The sequence below is a fragment of the Mauremys reevesii genome, linkage group 3 (assembly GCF_016161935.1).
Source record: "Mauremys reevesii isolate NIE-2019 linkage group 3, ASM1616193v1, whole genome shotgun sequence".
NCBI classification, from domain to species: domain Eukaryota; kingdom Metazoa; phylum Chordata; order Testudines; family Geoemydidae; genus Mauremys; species Mauremys reevesii.
The window spans coordinates 205,034,147-205,058,131 of NC_052625.1; the positions used below are offsets into that span (position 1 = coordinate 205,034,147).

A 23,985-nucleotide genomic window follows, 5' to 3' on the forward strand; every position below is an offset into this window, starting at 1 on the left:
ACCCTCTGACCCCTCCCCACTCAGGGGCCTAGGCAATAGAATTAAGCTTCTGCCTTGCCCTGGTAAATGCTGCGGGTGCGGAGCCGGCGTATGTCCAGGGAGATGCTACTTGGGGCTAATGTGGCTGCAGATGTCGCTTGGGGAAGGGTTGCTTCCAAGGTTGTGGCCGGAGCAGGGCGGGGGTCAATGGCACGCACGTCACAATGGGACACAAGTCAGATATTAGGAATGGCAACATACAAAAACCTGAAGGAGAACACCTCAATCTCCCTGGACACACAATAGCAGATGTAAAGGTAGCCATCCTGCAGCTAAAAAACTTCAGGACCAGACTTCAAAGAGAAACTGCTGAGCTCCAGTTCATCTGCAAATTTGACACCATCAGCTCAGGATTAAACAAAGACTGTGACTGGCTAGCCAACTACAAAAGCAGTTTCTCCTCCCTTGGTGTTCACACCTCAACTGCTAGAAGAGAGCCTCATCCTCCCTGATTGAACTGACCTCATTATCTCCAGACTGATTCTTGCTTGCATATTTATACCTGCCTCCGGCAATTTCCACTACATGCATCTGATGAAGTGGGTATTCACCCACGAAAGCTCATGCTCCAATATGTCTGTTAGTCTATAAGGTGCCACAGGACTCTTTGCCGCTTTTACAGATCCAGACTAACACAGCTACCCCTCTGATAGTATTCAGGCTGTGGTTGTACCATGAATTTATATAGAGGCAATATGATATTTTCTGTCTTATTATCTATCCCTTTCTTAATGATTCCCAACGTTGCCAGCCAGGCATGGAGGGCGGAGAGCGCCAGGCAGGGAGCGTTGTCGGTCGGTTACCCCCTGTGTGACACAGATGTATGGGAGTGTGTGTGTGTCACCTCTCCCTGTGTGTGTGTGTGTGGGGGGGGGTGTCATCCCACCCTGTGTGAACCCTAAAGCCTTAAAGATAAGAAGGTAAATAAAAAGAATCCAACACCGCAGTATTTCTTTTTAACAGGGGCTCAGTCAACTTGATGTTAATTTGAACGTTTGTCCTGCATCGTTGATTGATCGCCATTGAACTCACTTGAATACGAGTAACTTTACCAGGTGTCCTGTATTCAGCATAAGGAAATATGGTCACCCTAGTTTCAGAGAACGATCCACAGTGACTCCAAGATCTCTCTTTTGAGTGGTAACAGCTAATTTAGAGCCCATCACTGTATATGTAGAATTGGGATTCTGTTTTCCAATGTGCATCACTTTGCATTTATCAACATTGAATTTCATCTGCCATTTTCTTGCCCAGTCACCCAGTTTTGTGAGATCCTTTTGTAGCCTTTCGCAGTCTGCCTGGGACTTAACTAGCTTGAGTAGTTTTGTATCATCTGCAAATTATTTTGCTATGTCACCCTCTGCGCTGCCATTAACTTTCACTGCAACAGCAAGATGCGCCAACGGGAGAGGAGTCAAAATAAGCAGGCGGGCCTCTGGGGGAGTGGGAGTGGCCCCCTCTATGAAGGAACGCATGCATTTCCCTCGTGGCCAAGGGTGGGAAGTGCTCAGGAACTCGGGCGCCGGATTTGCATGTTTGAGGAATGATGAATTATTGACGAACTCCCCATGCCGCTTTACTCTCCTTTGCCTACAAACCAAGCCCCTCTGGGATGCATTTGATTAGCGAACGTTTTCATTGTTGTTGCTTTCCCAGCGTCCTTTGTAGCAGAATGTCACGCCGGGAGCTCCACCGCAAAAAGACCCCACACCAGGCTGGGAGAAGAGAAACGGCCAAACTGAGCTGTCCTAAATGTTATAAAGCAAAGTTGCCCCAATCCTACAAACACCATGTTACGCCAGCACCCTTACAAACCCCAATAACGTCTCTGAGAAGAGACCCCTTTCCTGGATAGCCCACAACCCCAAGTCAATAGAAAACAGCTGTCAAATCTGTCTATAAAATGCCCAGCGATCCCCCAGGATTTTCTCCTCTTTTCTGAAGGAAGAAGAGGGACAGGTGAGGTTTTTACCTGGCTAGACTGAATTCACAAGTGAGGGGTGAGCTTTCAAGCTCGGAGGAGCACGTACATTCGAGGTTACACGTCTGACAGAGAACTGCACGAGCCCAAAGGAATTTGAGGGACTGAAGAGAAGAACCATCCACAGGCGAGGTTCACGTTCCAAGGACCAGCGAGGTCTGATGCACCTCATCTCCCACTCCTCTAGTGCCTTGGCCATGCAGGGAGACAAGCGTCTGCTACCGAGCCAGCCCTTGAGCTCAAGAGGTCGACAGTCCTGCCTGTAGCACTGAAGATCCCAGGTTCCCACCCTTCTGCTGACCCAAGTGAGGAGCCCTGGTAAGGGAAAAGGATGGACAGTCAGAAGCACCCCAGCTCTAATGACTGCTCTGACACCGACTTGCTGGGTGACCTTGGGCACGTCTCCAATTCAGCCTCAGTTTCTCCATCTGTAAATCGGGGGAATGATACTGACCGGCCTCCCAAGGGACAGAGCCAGGACCACATGTCAGCGAAGGGCCTGGAGAGGGCAAACCCCTCTGTGCTACGACGCACCCTGAGGAGAGGTGATACTTCAGTCTCCTCCTCGCACTGGCTAATCACCCTCCTCCTGGTTGCAAGCCACGTGCTTTAAATGCAGGGGAAGGGAACGCTTCATTCTGCCCACATCCCATCCTGACAGCTGGGCTCAGCAGCATCGCTGGGGCTGACCTGGGGGTAGGTCTGGGGCTGCTGTGGGGTGGGGGTTGGGGGGCAGGGGCTCTTCTCTCTGGAATCCCCTTGCCTTGATCTGATAGGCCCCAGGTGCAGCCTGTCAGCGCAGCCGGGCATTGTGACCGCCGGCGCTTTCTGCGCTCCCGTTGGCTGACAGCGGCGTGTTCCGGTCAATGGGGTTTGAATGAGGAGACTCAGGCTGCGAGAAGCACATCCCAGGCACTGAGCAAATCAATCAGATCAATAAAGACGGATGTTAGTGAGAAGGGGGTGGGGGCTGGGCCGTAGCTGGAAGCACAAGCGCCCCACCCCCCACTCTTGTGCGTGCAGATGGAAGGCGAGCACGTCCCACGTGCACAAAGGGACGGGAGCGGTTCCAGGTGCACCCAGGGGCGTCCGTTCCACGCCTGCAAAGAATCCTGTTCCCTTGTGCTTTGGGCCCCGGAGCCACGCATGGAATTGGCCAGCTGGACGGTGCGTGCATGTGGCACCAGTGGATATAGGGAACTTGGACTTTCAGAAAGTCTTTGACAAGGTCCCTCACCAAAGGCTCTTAAGCAAAGTAAACTGTCACGGGCTAAGGGGGAAGGTCCTGTCATGGGGCGGTAACTGGTTAAAAGACAGGAAACAAAGGGTAGGAATAAATGGTCAGTTTTCAGAATGGAGAGAGGTAAATGGTGGTGTCCCCCAGGATTTCTACTGGGATCAGTGCTGTTCAGCACAGTCATCAATGATCTAGAAAAGGGGTAAACAGTGAGGTAGCAACATTTGCAGATGATACAAAACTATTCAAGATAGTTGTGTCCCAGGCAGACTGTGAAGAGCTACAAAAGGATCTCACAAAACTGGGTGACTGGGCAAGAAAATGGCAGATGAAATTCAATGTTGATAAATGCAAAGTGATGCACATTGGAAAACATAATCCCAACTAGACATAGAAAATGATGGGGGCTAAATTAGCTGTTACCACTCAAGAAAGATCTTGGAGTCATTGTGGACAGTTCTCTGAAAACATCCACTCAATGTGCAGCGGCAGGCAAAAAAGCAAACAGAATGTTGGGAGTCATTAGGAAAGGGATAGATAATGAGACAGAAAGTGTCATGTTGCCTTTATATAAATCCATGGTACAACCACACCTTGAATACTGTGTGCAGACGTGGTCTCCTCATCTCAAAAAAGATCTAGTGGATTTGGAAAAGGTTCAGAAAAAGGCAACAAAAATGATTAGGGGTGTGGAACGGAGGAGGGATTAATAATACTGGGGCCTTTCAGCTTGGAAAAGAGACAATTTAGGGAGGATAGGACAGAGGTCTATAAAATCATGACTGGTGTGGAGAAAGTAACTAAGGAAGTGTTATTTGCTCCTCATAACACAAGAACTAGGGGTCACCCAATGAAATGAATAGGCAGCAGGTTTAAAACAAACAAAAGGAAGTATTTTTTCACACAATGCACAGTCAACCTGTAGAACTCTTTGCCAGAGGATGTTGTGAAGGCCAAGACTATAACAGGCTTCAAAAAAGAACTAGCTCAGTTCCTGGAGGACAGGTCCATCAATGGCTATTAGCAGGGATGGTGTCCGTAGCCTCTGTTTGCCAGAAGCTGGGAATGGGCGACAGGGGATATTCCCTGTTCTGTTCATTCCCTCTGGGCACCTGGCACTGGCTATTGTCAGAAGACAGGACACTGGGGTAGATGGACCTTTCGGCTGACCCAGTCTGGCCTTTTTTACGTTCCCTAGGGAAGTCACAACCGGTCACGTGTGTGTCTGTTGCTCTGTCATGGCCTGCAGGCCAAGGGGATAAAAGCTCTAATACTGCTGCATCAGTGGAGAGTCTCCTGGATCCCAGCCTGAGCTCTCGTGGGTGGGGGTAGCTGGCATCCGTGCATGACTTTGAAAGTCTCACGGGCCACCCTCCCCAGCCTCTGGTGAACCCGCCCGCAGCTGGGAGCTGCTTCCTTCGCCCCAGCTCGCTGCCTGCCTGGCTCCTAGCCGGGAAGCCCTCGCATCCTACCTGGAGCGGCAGGACCCTCCTCTACCCTCACCTCCACATCCTGGTGTCCCAGGGGTGCTTGGGCACTCGGACTGCGGCAGGAGCTGCCCGGACGGCTCTCCTTGGACCCCATTTGGACCCTTTCCCGTTTATTTTGTTTGAAACAAAATCCACCCTGGGGCTTTGTGCCGTGGGCAGGGAACTTCCTGCTTTAGGCTTTTGTGTCCGTGCACGACTCAGCTAGGAGTGAGCTCTGGGAAGGAGGCACTTTCCGGAGAGCTGCCCTCCCCCCCCGCCCCCGGGCTCATGCGCGCACACACAGAACTATCCCGCCCCCGCCCCACGAGGGATTAGAAAACGCCATTGGCACTTGAGCAGTCGGGATTTTACTTGGCGGCGGCTGCCGGCGCCATGGCAGGGAAACGGTTCATCTGAGAGTCTGGGAGGCCCAAGTCCTCAGCAGTTACAGAGCACGCGCCTCGCCGGGCCCCACCTCGCACGCCGGCGAGCAGACCCCTGCCCAACGGCACGGCGTGGAACGGAACCCACCCAAGCGTCCCGCCCACTGCGCCGCGCTGCCCGTGGGGAGGTCGCGGTGCAGAGAGAGCGGCTGGACTGAAACCTGTAAGCCCTGCTCCTGTGCTGCTCATGCGGCTCTGGTAACGTCGCTTCCCGGAGACACTGCTGCCGCTGTTCCACGTGTAGCGTCCGATGGGGCTGAGCTGGCGTCCTTGGAGCCCGGATTCTGCTATCACTGCATTTGGCATAAACCCAGGAGCTCCCTGGACTCCTCCAGTTTCACCCCAGAGTGACGGAGCTCAGCAGTCGGCCTCGTAACGGCGCCAGGTCCTGCCTTCTGGGTGTCACGCTCGCCCCGGGGTGTGTGAGACTCAGATCTCTTCCAAAGGAGAGCGGCTCCGAGTGCCTGGACCCGGGGACGCCCGCCCAGGCCCGAACCACGCTCCATGCAAGGGAATGGGAGAGAGCAAGGGGCGGCCTTATTCTGCAGAGCGCGTCCCACGCCCACCCACCAGCCGCAGAGTAACGGGCCCGGTGCCCCAGAGCCTCCCCCTCCAGCCCTGGAGCACGGCCCCTAGGACCCAGTCAGTGTCACGCTACGGAGCGCAGAGTTGTGCTGACTGGCCCGCGCCGAGGCTCTGTTATTACAGGACTGGGCCCGGCACAGACACGGAAGAAAACGCTGGTCACCGCCCGCAAAGTGCTGACAATCGAAGCTGGACCTGGGGGAGGAGAACGTGGGCCGGAAGGAGGGGCCGTGGTCTCGGCTCACCAGCGGCCCCACCCACCAGCCCATGTTCTGTAGGCCTGTTGGCAGAGGAGAGGTGTGATGGGGGGCGGTGAGGGGGCTCCTCCCACATCTAGGTCTAGCCCCGCCCACGGCTGCTCTCTCCTGCCCCCAGCCGTGCCCAAGGGGCGTCGCTTGCTGTCCACTTTTACTCAGCCTGGAGAGATCAGCTCATGGACCACGTGCCTGGTAGGTGCACCCAGGGGGCAGCATGAGCGTTCCCAGCTGCGCCCCACAAGGCGGGAGAGACGAGGGCAGAGAAATGTGGCTGTTCCCATGCAGAGGAAAATAGCGCCCAGGAGACTGGAAGCCGGGCCGGGCCGGGGCCACAGGAAGGACCCCGGGCACAGACACTAATAAACCCGAACCTCAGTGAACGCCCCTCTGAGCTAACAGGGAAATCTCCACCAGCGGCACCAGTCACCCTGAGCCAGACACACGTCCCGCTACCGGCAGCGGCCAGGCGGGCACCCGGACGAGGTCAGGTCATGGCAGTCTCACCCCCCAACCCCAATGGTTCCCTCAGGCCTGGCTGTGACCCGCTGGGCCAGGCAATGGGATGTTAAAGGGATCCCAGGGCAAACACAGCTGGGGTCATCCTCCAGCAGTGCTGAGAACGAGATGCCATCAGATCCCATCCCGGAGCCCCTCACGCCACTATGTCCTTGAGCCCCGGAGCCACCGCCACATCCGTGAGCCCCTGGAGCCACCACCACATCCCGGAGCCCCTCACGCCGCCACGTCCCAGAGCCCCCGGACCCACCACCACATCCCGGAGCCCCTCATGCTGCCACGTCCCTGAGCCCCTGGAGCCACCACCACATCCCTGAGCCCCCGGAGCCACCACCACATCCCGGAGCCCCTCACACCACCACGTCCCTGAGCCCCTGGAGCCACCACCACATCCCGGAGCCCCTCGTGCCGCCACGTCCCTGAGTCTCCAGAGGCGCCGCCACGTCCCGGAGCCCCTCACACTGCCACGTCCCTGAGCCCCCAGAGCTACTGCTACATCCCTGAGCCCCTCACGCCACCACATCCCTGAGTCCCTGGAGCCACCACCACATCCCGGAGCCCCTCATGCCACCACATCCCTGAGTCTCCAGAGGCGCCGCCACGTCCCTGAGCCCCTGAAGCCACCGCCACATCCCTGAGCCCCCGGAGCCACCGCCACGTCCCAGAGCCCCTCACGCCACCACATCCCTGAGTCCCCGGAGCCACCACCATGTCCCTGAGTCCCCGGAGCCACCACCACGTCCCAGAGCCCCTCACGCTGCCACGTCCCTGAGTCCCCGGAGCCACCACCATGTCCCTGAGCCCCCGGAGCCACCACCACGTCCCTGAGTCCCCGGAGCCACCACCATGACCCTGAGCCCCCGGAGCCACCGCCACGTCCCAGAGCCCCTCGCACCGCCACGTCCCTGAATCCCCAGAGCCACTGCCATCTCCCGGAGCCCCTGGCACCACCACCACATCCCTCCCTAGCTCCCGGCAACACAGCCGTGCTCCTGCTGAACTCCTAGAGATGGTGCCACGCTCCTGACCCCCAGAAATGCCACCACCCCCAACAGCCAGATGCCCAGTGCCACCTCCTCCCCTCCCCCCCACCAGTGGCTGGGCACCACCCCAGCGCGCCTCTGGGAAGCCGCAGGCTCCTTCGCCCCACAGAAGCGGAGCTCAGGCACTGCCTGGGTGAGCGGCCCCAGTCCCTCCCCCCGATGGCCCCGGTACCTGGGTACTGCAGTGGGATGTCGATCTTGGGCCCGATGACGTAGTGCCCCTCCTCCAGGCTGTGGGCCGTCACCGTGGTCCACTGGCGGCAGGAGTGAATGAGGAGCACGTCCTGGTCACTCACCCCCTCCACGTACTCTCCTGCAGCGGGGACAGGGAGAGCCCTGAGCACGGGGGGGCCGGCCTGATCCCCTCCCCCCTGCACCTCTCTGCACCTCCTACAGAGCCAGCCCTGAGCACCCCGAGCCAGCCTGATCCCCTCCCCCCCCCTGCCCCAGCACCCTGCGCCTCCCACGCAGCCAGCCCTGAGCACCCCGGGCCAGACTGCCCCCTCCCCCAACACCACCCCACCTGCCCCAGCACCCTGCGCCTCCTACGCAGCCAGCCCTGAGCACCCCGAGCCAGCCTGATCCCCTCCCCCCACCTGCCCCAGCACCCTGTGCCTCCTACGCAGCCAGCCCTGAGCACCCCGGGCCAGCCTGATCCCCTCCCCACCTGCCCCAGCACCCTGTGCCGCCTACGCAGCCAGCCCTGAGCACCCCGGTCAGACTGATCCTCCCCATCTGCCCCCGCACCCTGTGCCGCCGAAGCAGCCAGCCCTGAGCACCCCGGGCCAGCCTGATCCCCTCCCCCATCTGCCCCAGCACCCTGCGCCTCCTACGCAGCCAGCCCTGAGCACCCCGGTCAGACTGATCCCCTCCCCCATCTGCCCCAGCACCCTGCGCCTCCCACGCAGCCAGCCCTGAGCACCCCGGTCAGACTGATCCTCCCCACCTGCTCCAGCACCCTGCGCCTCCCAAGCAGCCAGCCCTGAGCACCCGAGCCAGCCTGATCCTCCCCATCTGCCCCAGCACCCTGCGCCTCCTATGCAGCCAGCCCTGAGCACCCCGAGCCAGCCTGATCCCCTCCCCCCACCTGCCCCAGCACCCTGCGCCTCCCACGCAGCCAGCCCTGAGCCCCCCGGGCCAGCCTGATCCTCCCCAACACCAGCCCACCTGCCCCAGCACCCTGTGCCTCCTACGCAGCCAGCCCTGAGCACCCCGGGCCAGACTGCCCCTCCCCCAACACCACCCCACCTGCCCCAGCACCCTGCGCCTCCCACGCAGCCAAGCCCTGAGCACCCTGGTCAGACTGATCCCCTCCCCCCACCTGCTCCAGCACCCTGCGCCTCCCACGCAGCCAGCCCTGAGCACCCCGGGCCAGCCTGCTCCCCTCCCCCCACCTGCTCCAGCACCCTGCGCCTCCTACGCAGCCAGCCCTGAGCACCCCGGGCCAGACTGATCCCCTCCCCCAGGACCACAGTGGCACGTAGCAGCCCAAGCAAAGGACTCAGAGCCAGGCCTCCTGGATCCAACCGAGGTCTGACGCGCTGGGTGGCCTGGGGCATGTAGCCGCCCCACTCTGAGCCTCAGTTTCCCCTTGGATTTCATTGTGTTTTTAGTTTTCTGACCTATGAGGAAGGTTGAAAGCCCTGGGGCTGTTTAGTCTTGAGAACAGAAGGCTGAGGGGGGACCTGAGACCAGCCGTCCGATCTGTGAGGGGCTGTTCTCACCAGGGTGGAGACCGTTTGGGCCCCAGAAAGTAGCACAAGACGAAAGGAGCTTAATCTGCAGGCAGGGAGACGGGTGAGAGATGCGGGGAAACGTCTCACTCTATGAGGAGTTACGCTGTGGGGACCAGCTCCCAAGGGAGGTTGGGGAATCCCCATCAATGGTGGTTTATAGAACAGGCTGGACAAACCCCTGTCAGGGCTGATCTAAGGTCCCTTGGGCCTGCCTCAGCGCCGGGGGCTGGACTCTGGCTCTATGAGCTGTCAAAGGAGGCCAGTGATACCGTCCTCAGGGGCAGGGTTTGAGGCTGAATTCATAGTCAGCAAACAGCTGGAACGAACCAGTAATCAGCCTCTATGCAAACGTGTTATCTAAGCCCATAGCAGTAGATCATAAACACGTCCACACTGGGTGTGCTCCGGTGTAACCGATGCAATTGTGTGTGTGGACAAGACCTTGTAGGATGAGGGAGGGAGCATGGAAGATCAGTTCCCCCCAGGTTTGGGGGCCTTCCTGGGGACAGGAACTGCTTCCAGAGCCGTGGTGGCTCTCGTCCCCGGGTGCACCCTGCCACCCCGGGCGATGTGGCACCTCAGCAAAGTGGATCTTGGCCATGGAGCGCAGGGATCACTGTCCCACGCTAGGGCAGGCCTGAGGGAAAGGCTGTGGATGATGGACACCTGACTGGTGAGAGCTGGGGACACAGGGGAGGCTTGTGACAGAGTCTAGCCAGCTTGCAGTGTGAACAGCAGGTTTGCTGGGCTACTTGCCACCATATTAGCCAGGCAACACCCTTTTGCTGGCCAGGTGGATCCTTTCATTTCTCTCGTGGAACATGTGCACAGCAGGCGTCAATTGTTCCTGATCAGGTGACTCAAGAGACCTGGGTTCTAGCCCCAGCTCTGCAGCTGGTCTGCTGGGTGACCCTGGGCAAGATGTTTCTCTCCTCTCCACCCCCCCACCCCCGTGCCTCAATTTCTCCTCACTGTGCCTCAGTTTCCCCATCTGTAAAATGGGGAGAATGCTCCTGCCCTCCTTGGTGAAGCGCTGTGAGCTCTACCGTGGAAAGGCACTAGCTAAGAGCCGGAAATGATCACTATTCTCTGTCCTGGGCCTTCCAGGAGCTCGGTGGCGTTCCTGCTGTCATTTGAGCTAACCTGCTGTTTGGTCACAGGCTCTTTTATGAAAACTGTCACTTTTATTTACAGTTTGTCACTTTCACCAGCCTGGCCAGAGCCTGCAAACCCTTCCACATGGACAGCAGCATGAGCAGCCTGGTGACTGCAAAGCGAGCAGCCGCCTGGGTCGCCAGCTGCCTGGGGGGGGGGGGGCGTTCCCTTTACACGGCTCTTCAAACTGGAACGTTGGGCGTGAAATGGTGATTTCAAAGGAATCGTCCCATCAGCTGCCAGGAGAAGCCCAATGCCAGAACGGGGGGCAGGCGGGACTGTGAACACCCCAGGGCTGGTCCTAAGGTGTGGGAGAAATATGATTCCCCAGCAGTGAAAAGTGGCAACAGACGTGGTTTCAAACACCCAGCCAAAAAGCCATTTTTGCTAAGAACGTCCCACTCAGTCCCCCGTAACTCCTGACTGCGGCTGCAGCATGAGCCCCGCGGGCCGTGCGTTGCACACGGGGACCAGGGCGGGCATCTCTGTACGTCCGCGCGCTCCATCGAGCACGGGGGAACTGGGGCCATTAGCGGATGCCGGAGCCAGGAGAGCAAGTCCTCCCCTCCCCCAGATCTGCCTGGAGCTGCCCCTTAGACGAGGCCATTTCGGGGAATATTCCCCCCGCCAATCCCAGCGGATGAGCAGGTCTCCGCTGCCAAGAGTGGCAAGTTGCCCCGGCAACGCCTCTTTGTTCAGATTAAATAGCCAAAGCAGCAGCCGCAAAGCCCAGCTGGAGCGACAACTTTATTGATACTAAATCCCGCCACCGAGCACTTCTAGGAGCCAGCACCGCTGGGAAAGCAGAGCTGCAGCCGGGGGGCAGAGCCGCCGACTCCCACTCCGTGGCCCACGGTGCGGCCGGGGGGGGCAGATCTGCCAACTCCCACTCCGTGGCCCGCGGTGCGGCCGGGGGGCAGAGCCGCCGACTCCCACTCCGTGGCCCACGGTGCGGCCGGGGGGGGCAGAGCCGCCAACTCCCACTCCGTGGCCCGCGGTGCGGCCGGGGGGGGGCAGAGCTGCCAACTCCCACTCCGTGGCCCGCGGTGCGGCTGGGGGGCAGAGCCGCCGACTCCCACTCCACGGCCTGTGGCACGGCTCAGAGCCACGGGTTTGGTTTGGTTAGGAGAGCAGCTGCAGCAGCACAGCACCCCCTTGTGCCATGCTGGGGTACTGGGGAGAGCGCCCCCCTATGGAGCCCCCTAGCACCGCACTGGGGCATTGGGCTCAGCACTGACACCGAGGGGAGAGCGCCCCCTACTGACCCCCCGAACTGCTCCCTGCAGCACAGCGCCCCCTAGCGCCGCACTGGGGCACTGGGTCTGTACTTACTCCGAGAGGAGAACGTGCTCTCACTTGCACTGCCGTCATCTTCTGCAGAGTCCAGTTTGTCCAACCCCAGGGCTGACAAGACCCAGATCTCAAGCCCAGTTGGGTGGAAGAGCCCAAAGCAGGGGCTGGGAAAGGGGGTTAGAAATCTAACAGGCCTGAGAAAATGCATCCCTGCGGCTTCGTGTGCATGCACGAACACACACACAGAGCACGTGTGAGGCGGAGCCAGCGACGTCAGCGGCACACCTTGAAAAGTGCAGCTTCACTTCCAGGCTCTGCTGCGCAGCTCGGCGTCGGTGCAGATAATGCTGCTCTCGTTCACCGGGCCCAAAGCTCACCTCAGTTTTCTCTCCATCCTCTCCAAGGTACTTAGCTGGGCCCCGTCCTCTCAACACCTCCCAATCTTTAACATATTTATCTCCCACCCTGTAAGGCAGAGCAGTGCCGTTACTGAATGAAAGCCCGGGGAGAGTAAGTGAGGTGACCAAGGTCCTACAGGAAGCCTGTGCCAGAGGAGGGACTTGACGCAGGTCTCTGGTGTCCTGAGTGCGGACTCTAATAACTGCACGTCTGCAGCAGCCCAGGTAACCCTGACTGGAAGAGAACCAGTTACTAACAAAGACATCTGGGAATTAGCCTGCCCCCCCCCCCCGGGAAAACACAGCCCACGCCTTCCCCCACCAGGGATGTTGGGACCATCCTGACACTGCTGGAATGAGAGGGCACCTTAACAATAAGCAAAAGATCCCCTCCCCCCGACCCTGGGGCAGATGGACTAGATGGGACCTGACTAGACGTCCTCTCCCTAAGGACCATGGCTTCTCAAGCGTCTGTGTCCGTCCAGCCTGCTGTCTTCCTGCTCCCAATATACCAACTGCCCCGACGCCTGCGTTGTGCTTTCTGGGGAGTGGCTGGGACGTGCTCAGGGTCAGGAATCCATCTTTCCCTGGGTGGCTAATAACACAGCAGAGACGATTGTGGCTGGGAGACCCGTTGGAAACCACGTCTCCTTTTCCCCGCACGGGCGCTGGTCGTTTCCTTGTGTCACCGCACTCGGCTGGGCCAGTTTCATGGTCTATTTCCACCCAAACCACAGCCTAAAGCTTTCCTCCCCCAGCCCCAGTCTGCTGAGCCCACCCGGCCTCCTTTAAAACCTCATTTGGGAAAAAAACCACGGTTCACCCAGAGCTCCCGGGAGCTGGTTCTCCACCCATCCCCCTTTTCTCCCCACCTTCCCATCCTCTGCTCTGCGCTGAGCCTTTGTCTCTCTGGTCCCTGGCCTCCCAAAGCGCCTGGCGGGAACAGCATCTGGGATGCCAGGGCTGCGGCTCTCCAAGCAGCCTGTGCCAGGGGCGGGCGGGTGGCAGGCAGGGAGCCCTCCCCGAATGTTGTTCTACGAATCTCAGCAACAGTTACTAGGGAAAAGCTGCAAAGTTCCAAGGACTTGAAATCCAACCGGCCCCTTCTGGCAGCTGCTGGCAAGCGGGCCGGGGCCGCAAAGACAGTCCCTTTGTGTCGCTGCTGCAGCCCGGAGAGAGAACGCACACGGAAACTGTGTGCTCTCGCGGGCTGTGTGCGGTGTGTGCCAGGGCTCACCCAGCCCGGCCTGCTCAAGGACACGCAGCCGGGGGTGGACAGGGACTTCGAGGCTCACGGGCTGGGCGTCTTGCAAGCAGAAAGCTCCCGAGACGCTCAGGGAGACCAGGAAGAGCTACAGAAAAGAGCTGGGGCGGGAGGGGCTGACTCCTGGGGAGGGAGAATGGCTAATTGGGGCAAGAGACCCCAGTGGCCTGCTAGAGCCTGCAAGTATTTGGAGGGTGTAGGCCCCCAGGAGCGAGGGGGAGACTTCGGGTGCTACACGGGTGGGGAAAGGGGCGGGGGTAGTAGGATGAGTTACTCTGTGCACACTTCTCAGAGTAGCAGCCGTGTTAGTCTGTATCCGCAAAAACAACAGGAGTCCTTGTGGCACCTTAGAGACTAACACATTTGTTATGCTCTAATCAATTTGTTGGTCTCTGAGGTGCCACAAGTCCTCCTGTTCTTCCTGTGCACACTGGCTCACCCAGGACACCGAGCAGCACTTCTCCCTTCCCAGGATCGCCTTATAGATCGTCATAGATGTTAAGGCCAATCCCCCAAAGCTGCCTCCTCAGTACATCTAAGGGTATCGCTCCCACTCCCATCTCTGTTACTGGGTGCGAAGCCGTTCCGGAGCCGGGACACTCCAGGCCACCTCCCCTCCCCGGTGCTGCTCCGAGAAGCTGGACCGCAGCAGCCCAAGAGGAAGTGGAAATCGATCCATCAATAAACTGGTAACATGACAGTTTGTGACATAGGCAAAGCCTCCATAATTAGCTCATCCCTGAGCACCCGGGACCCACAGGAATTCCTGTCAAGCAGCTGCCAGACAGCTTGGAAGGCAGCGCAGCCTACTTGGGCGAGGGACACAGCCCAATCCTTCTACCGCAAAGCGCACACGTCCCTTGCACTAGAGCGCTAGCAGTGGTACAGCTTTTATCCTGTCTCTGGGCTGCAGCCACTAGAGGGCAACATACTCACACGCGCACCAGTTATTTATGACGCCCAGCGGGGTTTACAGCTAAAGTTTAATGGTGCTGGGGACAAGAACCCTGGAAAACCCAGCTACCTTCCCCCCCGTAGGGCCTGATTGAAAGGTGACTGGCCTCAATGGGGGGCTTTCCAATGACCTACGGAGCAGGCCCTTTGGGCCCAGTCCTTCCTGGTGCTGAGTGCCCCCAAAGGCTGCTCTGCACCTTGCAGGATCCAGAAAAGTCTTGCCCCGCAGTGCCTGACTGCGGGACAGGATCTGGAGTGAGTCCTAGTCAGCTACGCCTGTGTGAATCCTCCAGAGACAGCCCGGCTGCCAGGGAGCCGAGCGCGAAGGGGAGAGGGCTGCCCTGTGGAGCCCTCTGCTGGCCATGCGTGGTGCTGCATGCCCCCGCCTCGATTTCCTCCCCGCCCCAGCCTTCCCCACACAGGGTGGAGTCTGTGCCAGGCCTCAGCCCCGCCCAGCCAAGTCAATAACTAACATTTAACCCTTTCCAGGTTGGGCTCCTCTTCAGCCCGCCTCCCGGGCACCCTTTAACTCTGCACTCGGGGGCAGAGCGCTGACTCGAGGCTGATTCCTGGGCGTGCCGCCGTCGGCCAGCCCTGTGCAGGGTCTCCCCCTCGCCGAGGCCTGGGCCACACTTCCGGTTTAGATCGATGTGGCTGCGATGCTCGGGGTATGAAAACCCCACCCCGCTATGCCGGCTCCGCCCCCAGGGTAGATGGGGCTTGGCCAGTGGATGAACACATCTGCCAGTCAAGCTACCACCTCTTAGCTGCTGGATTACTTACAGGGACGGAAACACCCTCCCGGCACTGTCGGAAACGGCCGCCCAACGGTGCCACAGCAGCGGAGCCAGGGCGGGTCCACAGCCTGTCTGGGAGGACCCAATTTTCAATCTGCCACCAGCCCCCTTAGGCTGGGAGACAGGAGTGCTGGAACGGGGGAGGCTTTACTCTCCCACGTTTTACCGACCATAAGGGCGAGTGATGGGAGGGAGGGGAGGAGAGGAGCGAGTAGGGAGAGGCTTGGTGGGAAGAGGTGGGACGGGGCCTTGGGGAAAGGGGTGGGGTGGGGGCAGGGCCTTGGGGGCACAGTGCAGCACAGCATGGCATGGGGACGGGCACAGTTCAGGTACCTGTGGGCCCCCCCCACACACACTTCTAGGGCACTTCCACCTCTCCTGCTTGGAGAGAGCTAATTATGGCCCAGGTGGGACTGAGCAAACAGAGCTGGCAAGCCCCAGAGCTCCTGGGCCTTCAAGAGGCAGGCTAGCCTGTTCCCCGGCGTGTGAAGGAGTAGGGGTCACTGGGGGCAGAGCAGGTCCCTGAGGACATACCCCCAAGCAATGGAGCAGGGTCCATCTACATTTTCATTGTAGGCCGGGGCTCAGGTTGGGAGAGGAACGGCTAATAACTGATGACATCAAGAAGGCCGAGGTGTTTAATGCCTTTAGTCTTCACTCAAAGGTTAATGGTGACCAGATACTCAACACAATTAATATTAATGACAAGGGGAAGGAAGGAAACTAAACTAGAGAAAGCTCAGGTTAAAGGATATGGAGATACATTAGATGGACTCAAGCCGGCAGGGCCTGATGAAATTCATCCCAGGGTACTAAAGAAAGTAGCTGAAGGAATCTCGGAACCGTCAGCAATTATCTCTGAGAACTCCCGGAGGACGGGTGAGGTCCCAGAGAACCGGAGAAGGGCAAACACAGGGACCTGTTTTAAAAGAGAACCTGGGGAATTACAGACCAGGCAGCCTGACTTCAATACCTGGAAAGCTACTGGAACAAATTTTGAACAATCCGTATGTAAGCGCCTAGAGGGTAACTGGGTGATAAGGAACATGGATTTGCCAAGTACAAATCATGCCAAACCAACCTAATTTCCTCCTTTGACAGGGTTACTGGCCTAGTGGCCGGGGGGAAGCAGGAGATGTGATAGAGCTGGAGTTTAGTGAGGCTTTTCACTTCCCACGTGACACTCTCATAAGCAAACTAGGGAAACGGGGCTAGTTGATATTACTATAAGGTGGGTGCACAACTGGTTGACTGGACTCGAAGAGTCGTTATCACTGGCTCCAGGCCTGCTGACAGCAGTTCCAGGCCCCAGGGCAGAGCAGTCAATGGGCCCCCCCACACAAGCCACACTCGCGCAGACACCGTCCGCCTGACATTTGGGCAGTGCTGGGCCTGTGCTGGCCTGCGCCCAGCGAGTGCCGGCTGTGCTGCTGGGTGCGCTCTTCCGGCATGGCCAGGGCTTCCACACGCCCGCTCGGTGGGGTTACCAACTGTCTAATCATGCAACCCCAAAGACCCTGGTCCCGCTTACTGCCCCACTCCTTCCCTGAGACCACGCCCCCACTCTGCCCCTTCCCTGAGACCACGCCCCCATCCTGCCCCTTCTCCGAGACCACGCACCCATCCTGCCCCTTCTCCGAGGCTCCGCCCCTGCTCAGTCCATCCCCCCTCCCTCCGTCACTTGCTCTCCCCCACCCTCACTCACTTTCACCAGGCTGGGGCAGGGGGTTGGAGTGCAGGAGAGGGTAAGAGGTGCAGGCTCTGGGAGGGAGTTTGGGTGTGGGAGGGGGTGAGGGGTGCAGGCTCTGGGAGGGAGTTTGGGTGTGGGAGGGGGTGAGGGGTGCAGGCTCTGGGAGGGAGTTTGGGTGTGGGAGGGGGTTTGGGGCGTGGGCTCTGCGAGGGAGTTTGGGTGTGGGTGGGTGTTTGTGGGGTGGGCTCTGGGCGGGAGTTTGGGTGTGTGAGGGGGTGAGGGGGGTGGGGTCTGGGAGGGAGTTTGGGTGTGGGACAGGTGCGGGCTCTGGGAGGGAGTTTGGGTGTGGGAGGGGGTGCGGGGCGAGGGCTCTGGGAGGGAGTTTGGGTGTGGGAGGGGGGTTGGGGTCCGGGCTCTGGGAGGGAGTTTGGGTGTGGGTGGGGGTGCGGGGTGAGGGCTCTGGGAGGGAGTTTGGGTATGGGAGGGGTTTGGGGGTGGGCTCTGGGAGGGAGTTTGGGTGTGGGAGGGGTGCGGGCGAGGGCTCTGGGAGGGAGTTTGGGTGTGGGAGGGGTTTGGGAGTAGGGGCTCTGGGAGGGAGTTTGGGTGTGGGAGGGGGTGCGGGGTGAGGGCTCTGGGAGGGAGTTTGGGTGTGGGAGGGGGTTTGGGGTGATGGCTCTGGGAGGGAGTTTGGGTGTGGGAGAGGGTGCGGGGCATGGGCTCTGGGAGGGAGTTTGGGTGTGGGAGGGGGTTTGGGGTGCAGGCTCTGGGAGGGAGTTTGGGTGTGGGACGGGGTGCAGGGCGTGGGCTCTGGGAGGGAGTTTGGGTGTGGGAGGGGTGAGGATGAGGGCTCTGGGAGGAGTTTGGGTGTGGAGGGGTTTGGGGTGTGGGCTCTGGGAGGAGTTTGGGTGTGGACGGGGTGCAGGCGTGGGCTCTGGGAGGAGTTTGGGTGTGGGAGGGGTTTGGGGTGCGGGCCTGGGAGGGAGTTTGGGTGTGGAGGGGTGAGGGATGAGGGCTCTGGGAGGGAGTTTGGGTGTGGGAGGGGGTTTGGGGTGCAGGCTCTGGGAGGGAGTTTGGGTGTGGGAGGGGGTGAGGGGTGCGGGCTCTGGGAGGGAGTTTGGGTGTGGGAGGGGGTGTGGGATGAGGGCTCTGGGAGGGAGTTTGGGTGTGGGAGGGGGTTTGGGGTGTGGGCTCTGGGAGGGAGTTTGGGTGTGGGAGGGGTGCGGGGCGAGGGCTCTGGGAGGGAGTTTGGGTGTGGGAGGGGTTTGGGGTACGGGCTCTGGGAGGGAGTTTGGGTGTGGAGGGGTGCGGGGTGAGGGCTCTGGGAGGGAGTTTGGGTGTGGGAGGGGTTTGGGGGTGGGCTCTGGGAGGAGTTTGGGTGTGGGAGAGGGTGCGGGGCATGGGCTCTGGGAGGAGTTGGGGTGTGGGAGGGGTTTGGGGTGCAGGCTCTGGGAGGGAGTTTGGGTGTGGGAGGGGGTGAGGGATGAGGGCTCTGGGAGGGAGTTTGGGTGTGGGAGGGGGTTGGGGGTGTGGGCTCTGGGAGGGAGTTTGGGTGTGGGACGGGGTGCAGGGCGTGGGCTCTGGGAGGGAGTTTGGGTGTGGGAGGGGGTTTGGGGTGCGGGCCTGGGAGGGAGTTTGGGTGTGGGAGGGGGTGAGGGATGAGGGCTCGGGGAGGGAGTTTGGGTGTGGGAGGGGGTTTGGGGTGCAGGCTCTGGGAGGGAGTTTGGGTGTGGGCGGGGGTGAGGGCTGCGGGCTCTGGGAGGGAGTTGGGGTGTGGGAGGGGGTGTGGGCTCTGGGAGGGAGTTTGGGTGTGGACGGGGTGCGGGGTGGGCTCTGGGAGGAGTTTGGGTGTGGGACGGGAGTGCGGGGTGGGCTCTGGGAGGAGTTTGGGTGTGGAGGGGTTTGGGGTGCAGGCTCTGGGATGGAATTTGTGTGTGAGAGGGGGTGTGGGGTGTGGGCTCTGGGAGGGAGTTTGGGTGTGGGAGGGGGTTTGGGGTACGGGATCTGGGAGGGAGTTTGGGTGTGGGAGGGGTGCGGGGTGAGGGCTCTGGGAGGGAGTTTGGGTGTGGGAGGGGTTTGGGGGTGGGCTCTGGGAGGAGTTTGGGTGTGGGAGAGGGTGCGGGGCATGGGCTCTGGGAGGGAGTTTGGGGGGTGGGCTCTGGGAGGGAGTTTGTGTGTGGGAGGGGGTGCGGGGTGAGGACTCTGGGAGGGAGTTTGGGTGTGGGAGGGGGTGTGGGGCGAGGGCTCTGGGAGGGAGTTTGTTTGTGGGAGGGGGCTTGGGGCGCGGGCTCTGGGAGGGAGTTTGGTTGTGGGAGGGGGTGCGAGGGGTGGGCTCTGGGAGGAAGTTTGGGTGTGGGAGGGGGTTTGGGACGTGGGCTCTGGGAGGGAGTTTGGGTGTGGGAGGGGGTTTGGGGCGTGGGCTCTGGGAGGGAGTTTGGGTGTGGGAGGGGGTGCGGGGCGAGGGCTCTGGGAGGGAGTTTGGGAGTGGGAGCGAGTGCGGGGGGTGGGCTGTGGGTGGGAGTTTGGGTGTGGGAGGGGGTTTGGGGCGTGGGCTCTGGGAGGGAGTTTGGGTGTGGGAGGGGTGCGGGCTCTGGGAGGGAGTTTGGGTGTGGGAGGGGGTGTGGGGTGTGGGCTCTGGGAGGGAGTTTGGGTGTGGGAGGGGGTGTGGGGTGTGGGCTCTGGGAGGGAGTTTGGGATTAGGCTCTAGGCTGGGGCAGGGGGTTGGGGTGCAGAAGGGGGTCAAGGGGTCAGCACTTACTTCAGGCGGCTCCCGAAAGTGACCGGCTCACCCCTCTGGCAGCGGCTCCTAGGCGGGGAGCCCAGGGGTCTCCGCGTGCCACTGCTCACAGGCACCACCCCCACAGCTCCCATTGGCTGCAGTTCCCAGCCAATGGGAACTTCGGGGTCGGTGCTCAGGGCAGGGGCAGCGCATGCAGACCCCCTCCCCAGGGGCCGCAGGATGTGTCAGCCGCTTCCGGGAGCAGCGCGGAGTGAGGGCGGACAGGAAGCCTGTCTGAACCCCCCTGCACTGCTGGCAGTCGCGGCCAGGGGCCCCTGGGCCCTTTTAAATCATCTGGGCCCCTGGGCAATTGGTTCACTGTCCAGCTGGGAGATAGTATCTAGTGGGGTTCCGCAGGGGTCAGCCCTGAGCCCAGTACTAGTCAATATTTTCATTAATGACTTGGATAATGAAGCGGAGAGATTTCCCTATCAAATTTGCAGATGACACCAAGTTTGGAGGTGCTGCAAGCACTTTGGAGGACAGGTCCAGAATCTGAAATGACCTCGACGAACTGGAGGAGTGATCTGAAATCACCCTGATGAAATTCAATAAAGACACGTGCAAAGTACTACACTTAGGAAGGAAAAATCCAAACAAACTGGGGACCAGCTGGCTAGGCAGTAACAGCGCTGAACAGGGCTGGGGGTTATGGTGGATCACAAACTGAGTATGAGCCAGCAAGGGGATGGAGCTGAAAGGCGGCTAATCTCGCTCGGGGGTGTAATACAGGAGTGGTGTATGTAAGACACAGGAGGTCATTTGTCCTGCTCCGCTCACCACTGGGGAGGCCTCAGCTGGAGTGGTGAGTCCAGTTCTGGGCGCCTCACTTGAGGAAAGATGTGGACAACTTGGAGAGTCCAGAGGAGAGAAACAAAACTGATAAAAGGTCTAGAAAACCTGCCCTCTGCGGAAAGGTTAAACCCGGGGCCTGTGTAGTGTTGAGAAAGGAAGAACCTGCTACGTCTTCAGCTACATTAAGGGGATCAGTTGCTCTCCATGTCCACTGAAGGTAGGACAAGAAGAAATGGGCTTAATCTACAGCAAGGGAGATTTTCATTAGATAGCAGAAAACACTTTGGGAGTAGCCGGTTAGCCAAGCTTTGGCATCCGCTTCCCAGGGAGGCTGTTGGATCCCCGTCACTGGAGCTGTGTAAGAACAGGTTGGACAGACACCTGTCAGGGATGGTCCAGGTTCACTTGGTTCTGCCTCAGCGCAGGGGGCTGGACTAGACGACCTCGCGAGGCCCCTTCCAGCCCCACATGTCTAGGACTCTACAACTCTCCTTGCAGAACCTTTCTTACAGGCGCTTACAGACGGGGAGGAAAGAGCCCTGCTCTCGTCTCAGATTCCAGGTGGGCTTTGCAGGCCTGGCGCCAGGAAGAAACACCCGCAGCTTCTGATTTGTAACCCGAGCGCGTCTGACACGAAGCGTGCGGCCCCCCGGCGCCGGTACCGTGTCACTGTCAGAGGAGCACGTCGCACGTAAGAATCCAGGAGTTTGGGCAGCTGAGTTTGAATTTGGCAGTTAAGAAAATTCCAGCCAATCACACAGCTCTGGTAATTGGGGTCTAACTCATCAGCGAGAGAGCTGGGCACCGTCCTCCCGGCTCGCTGAGGGGAAGCTGCCTGAGTGCAGCCATGGTTCTTGCAGGCCTCCGGGGACTGGATGCTCTTGAGTGGCCCAGAGAAGAGGGCAAGCAGGGGCGAGACGGCTGCCTCAACTCCCGTGGCACCGGGCAGAACAATTCCCCAGAGCTCAGCAGCACAGCTGGGATCCCAGGCAGCCACTGGGCCTAGTGAGGAACATCCCAGCCCAGGGACTTGCACTGTAACTTAGAAAAATCTCACGCAGACTTGAGCTCTCTGATGAAAACACGTGTAGCCGTGAAACTAGAACCAGTGAGGGTGGGACCTGGTCCAGAGACCAGACAAGCCTTAAAGCTCAGCAGGGACATGCTGGATTCACCTGTCCCCATCTTCCATTGCTCCAGCCCAACGACGTCCCCTGGGAGTGGGAGCCGGGCGCGAACCCTGCGAAGTTAGGAGCTGGAAAAGCCCCCTGGACCATCCAGTCCCTCCCCGTCCCGCTCAAGCCGGTCGCATTGCTCCTGTGAGTCTGTTCTCCAGCGCATCGGCGCCGTCCCATAGGAGATGGTTCCTGGGCTCCGGCCTGAAATCCCCTTCTCCATCTCCTGCCTCCGGCCCCTCGGAGTCGGCTGGCCGCCCCTCCTCGGCCCCATAGACTGGGGGGATTGTTTATTACCAACTGGCGTCCGTGCCCGCCCCCTGCCCACGCTTGGCTCTCCGAGGAGCTCAGACAAGAGCGGCACAAGCCATTATCCGGAGCTGTCTTTAGAGGCAAGTCAGTCACAAGAGAAAAGAAAACCTGGCAGCCAAGTGCTCTACGGAGGAGAAACCCAACAGCCCCACAGCCCGCTCTGCTCCTCCGCTCCCCCGCCCCGCTACACACACACGCCCCCAGGCTGGCAAGGAAGGGGGCTGGGAAAACTCCTGCCCGTTGCTGTCAGCGCCGCCGCCTTGCATGAAGCCCACGAAGCACAGTGTCTTCGCTGCGTTTCTTGAAGCTGCACCGTCCCAGGGCTAGTTCTGCACAGGGACTCGCATGCACAACGCACAGGGGCACACACGGATGGGGACACACACCCATGCCAGAGCCCCGCAGCCACCCTGGAAACTCACACAGCCCCCAAAGCTGCAGCCACCGGGTGGGTTTGGGCTGGAAGTTGCTGTGTTGCAGGGGAACATGGGACCCGCCAGCCCCTGGCCTGTGCATGACCAGGGCTCCCAGTGGCTATGGCAATGCAGGTACATAATAGCAGGGATGATACTGTAGATCCTGCACAGCTGGGGGGGGGGGGACTCCCCTCCGCCCAGACAAGGGGAGTTTCCAGAGTCCCCCCCGGGAGAGCAGCCTCTGCTCCCAGCTCCGAGGGAGCCCTGCAGGCAGGACTGGCGCTGGCCACGCTCTGGGGTCCCGGGAAGTTGGGGGCGAGGGGTCTGCGCTCCGGGACGAGTCTTTCGCCGCTGCTGCGGCTGCTTTCCCCGGGCAGAGCCCCGGCCCCGTTCACACGGGCAGGACCAGCCGCTGCCATTAGCATTCAGGGCAGCACACGGGCGGCTGCTGCTGCCCAGCCCGCTGCTCCCGGCCGGGCAGCCCCCCGCGGCCCTTCCCATCCACCGGGGCGGGGGCAGATGGGAGGGGTGGGGGGAGTTCTTCTTCTGTGTAAGTTTCACCAGTGACATCTCCGAGAAACTTTGCCCCTCACCCGGACCCGATCCTGCCCCCGGCCCGCCCCCCACCTGGACCCGATCCTGCCCCTCACCCGGCCCCCACCTGGACCCGATCCTGCCCCCGACCCGCCCCCCACCTGGACCCGATCCTGCCCCTCACCCGGCCCCCACCTGGACCCGATCCTGCCCCCGGCCCGCCCCTCACCCGGACCCGATCCAGCCCCGGCCCGCCCCCACCTGGACCCGATCCTGCCCCCGGCCCGCCCCCACCTAGACCCGATCGTGCCCCTCTCCCGGCCCCCCCCTGGCCCGATCCTGCCCCGGCCCGCCCCCCACCTGTACCCGATTCTGCCCCCGGCCCGCCCCACACCTGGACCCGATCCTGCCCCGGCCCCGGCCCCTCCGCCACCTGGACCCGATCCTGGCCCGGATCCTGCCCCGGCCCGCCACCTCACCCGGACCCGGCCCGCCCCCACCTGGACCCGATCCTGCCCCGGCCCGCCCTCACCTGGACACCCCTGGCCCGGATCCTGCCCCGGCCCGCCCCTCACCTGGCCCCAGGCGCACCAGCGTGGGCAGGCGGCACTTGCTGACGATCACATCCAGGGGCAGCGCCCCCGAGCTCCAGCTGATCTGGGCGAGCCCGGCGGCCAGTTTCTCCATCTCTCGCCGGCAGCCGCATCGCCCCTGGCCGGGCTCAGGCGCGGGGGCCCCGGGGGGCGGCCGGCGGCATCTCCGCCTCCCCGAGCAGCGCCGGCGGCAGCGGCAGCATCAGCACCAGGGCGGCGGGGGGGCTCCGGGGCCGCGGCTCCCGCCCTCGCCGCGCGGGGTCCGGGCTCCGGCTGTAACCCGAGCGGGAGCGGCCCGCCCCAGCCCCCAAGCACCCGGGCCCCGCCCCAGCCCCGCCCGAGGCCCCCACAGCCCCCGGGCCCCGCCCCAGCCTCCGCCCCAGCCCTGCCCCTGCCCGTGGCCCCCAGCCCCTGGGCCCTGCCCCAGCTCCGCCTGAGGCCCCCAGCCCCAGGCCCCGCCCCAGCCCCTGCCCCCAGCCCCCGGGCCCCGCCCCAGCCCCGCCCCTGCCCCTGCCCCCAGCCCCGGC

At 61.0% G+C, this 23,985-nt stretch overlaps 1 protein-coding gene across 3 annotated transcripts in view; it reads right to left on the reverse strand.

Moving 5' to 3' along the window:
• GAREM2 (GRB2 associated regulator of MAPK1 subtype 2) overlaps nucleotides 1-23,564 on the reverse strand; it is a 40,695-nt gene extending 17,131 nt beyond the window's left edge. Inside the window, exons 1-3 of one of the 3 annotated variants that reach the window (XM_039528570.1) lie at nucleotides 13,025-13,133; nucleotides 11,794-12,219; nucleotides 7,743-7,883 (exon numbers count right to left, since the gene is read on the reverse strand). In XM_039528570.1, the coding sequence (XP_039384504.1) occupies nucleotides 7,743-7,883; nucleotides 11,794-11,962 (310 nt within the window). In that variant the 5' untranslated portion in view covers nucleotides 11,963-12,219; nucleotides 13,025-13,133. Of the gene's footprint in view, nucleotides 1-7,742; nucleotides 7,884-11,793; nucleotides 12,220-13,024; nucleotides 13,143-23,440 lie in introns of those variants that run through there. The other 2 variants (XM_039528571.1, XM_039528572.1) reach the window with 2 other exon arrangements.
• Between the last annotated feature and the right edge of the window lie 421 nt (nucleotides 23,565-23,985).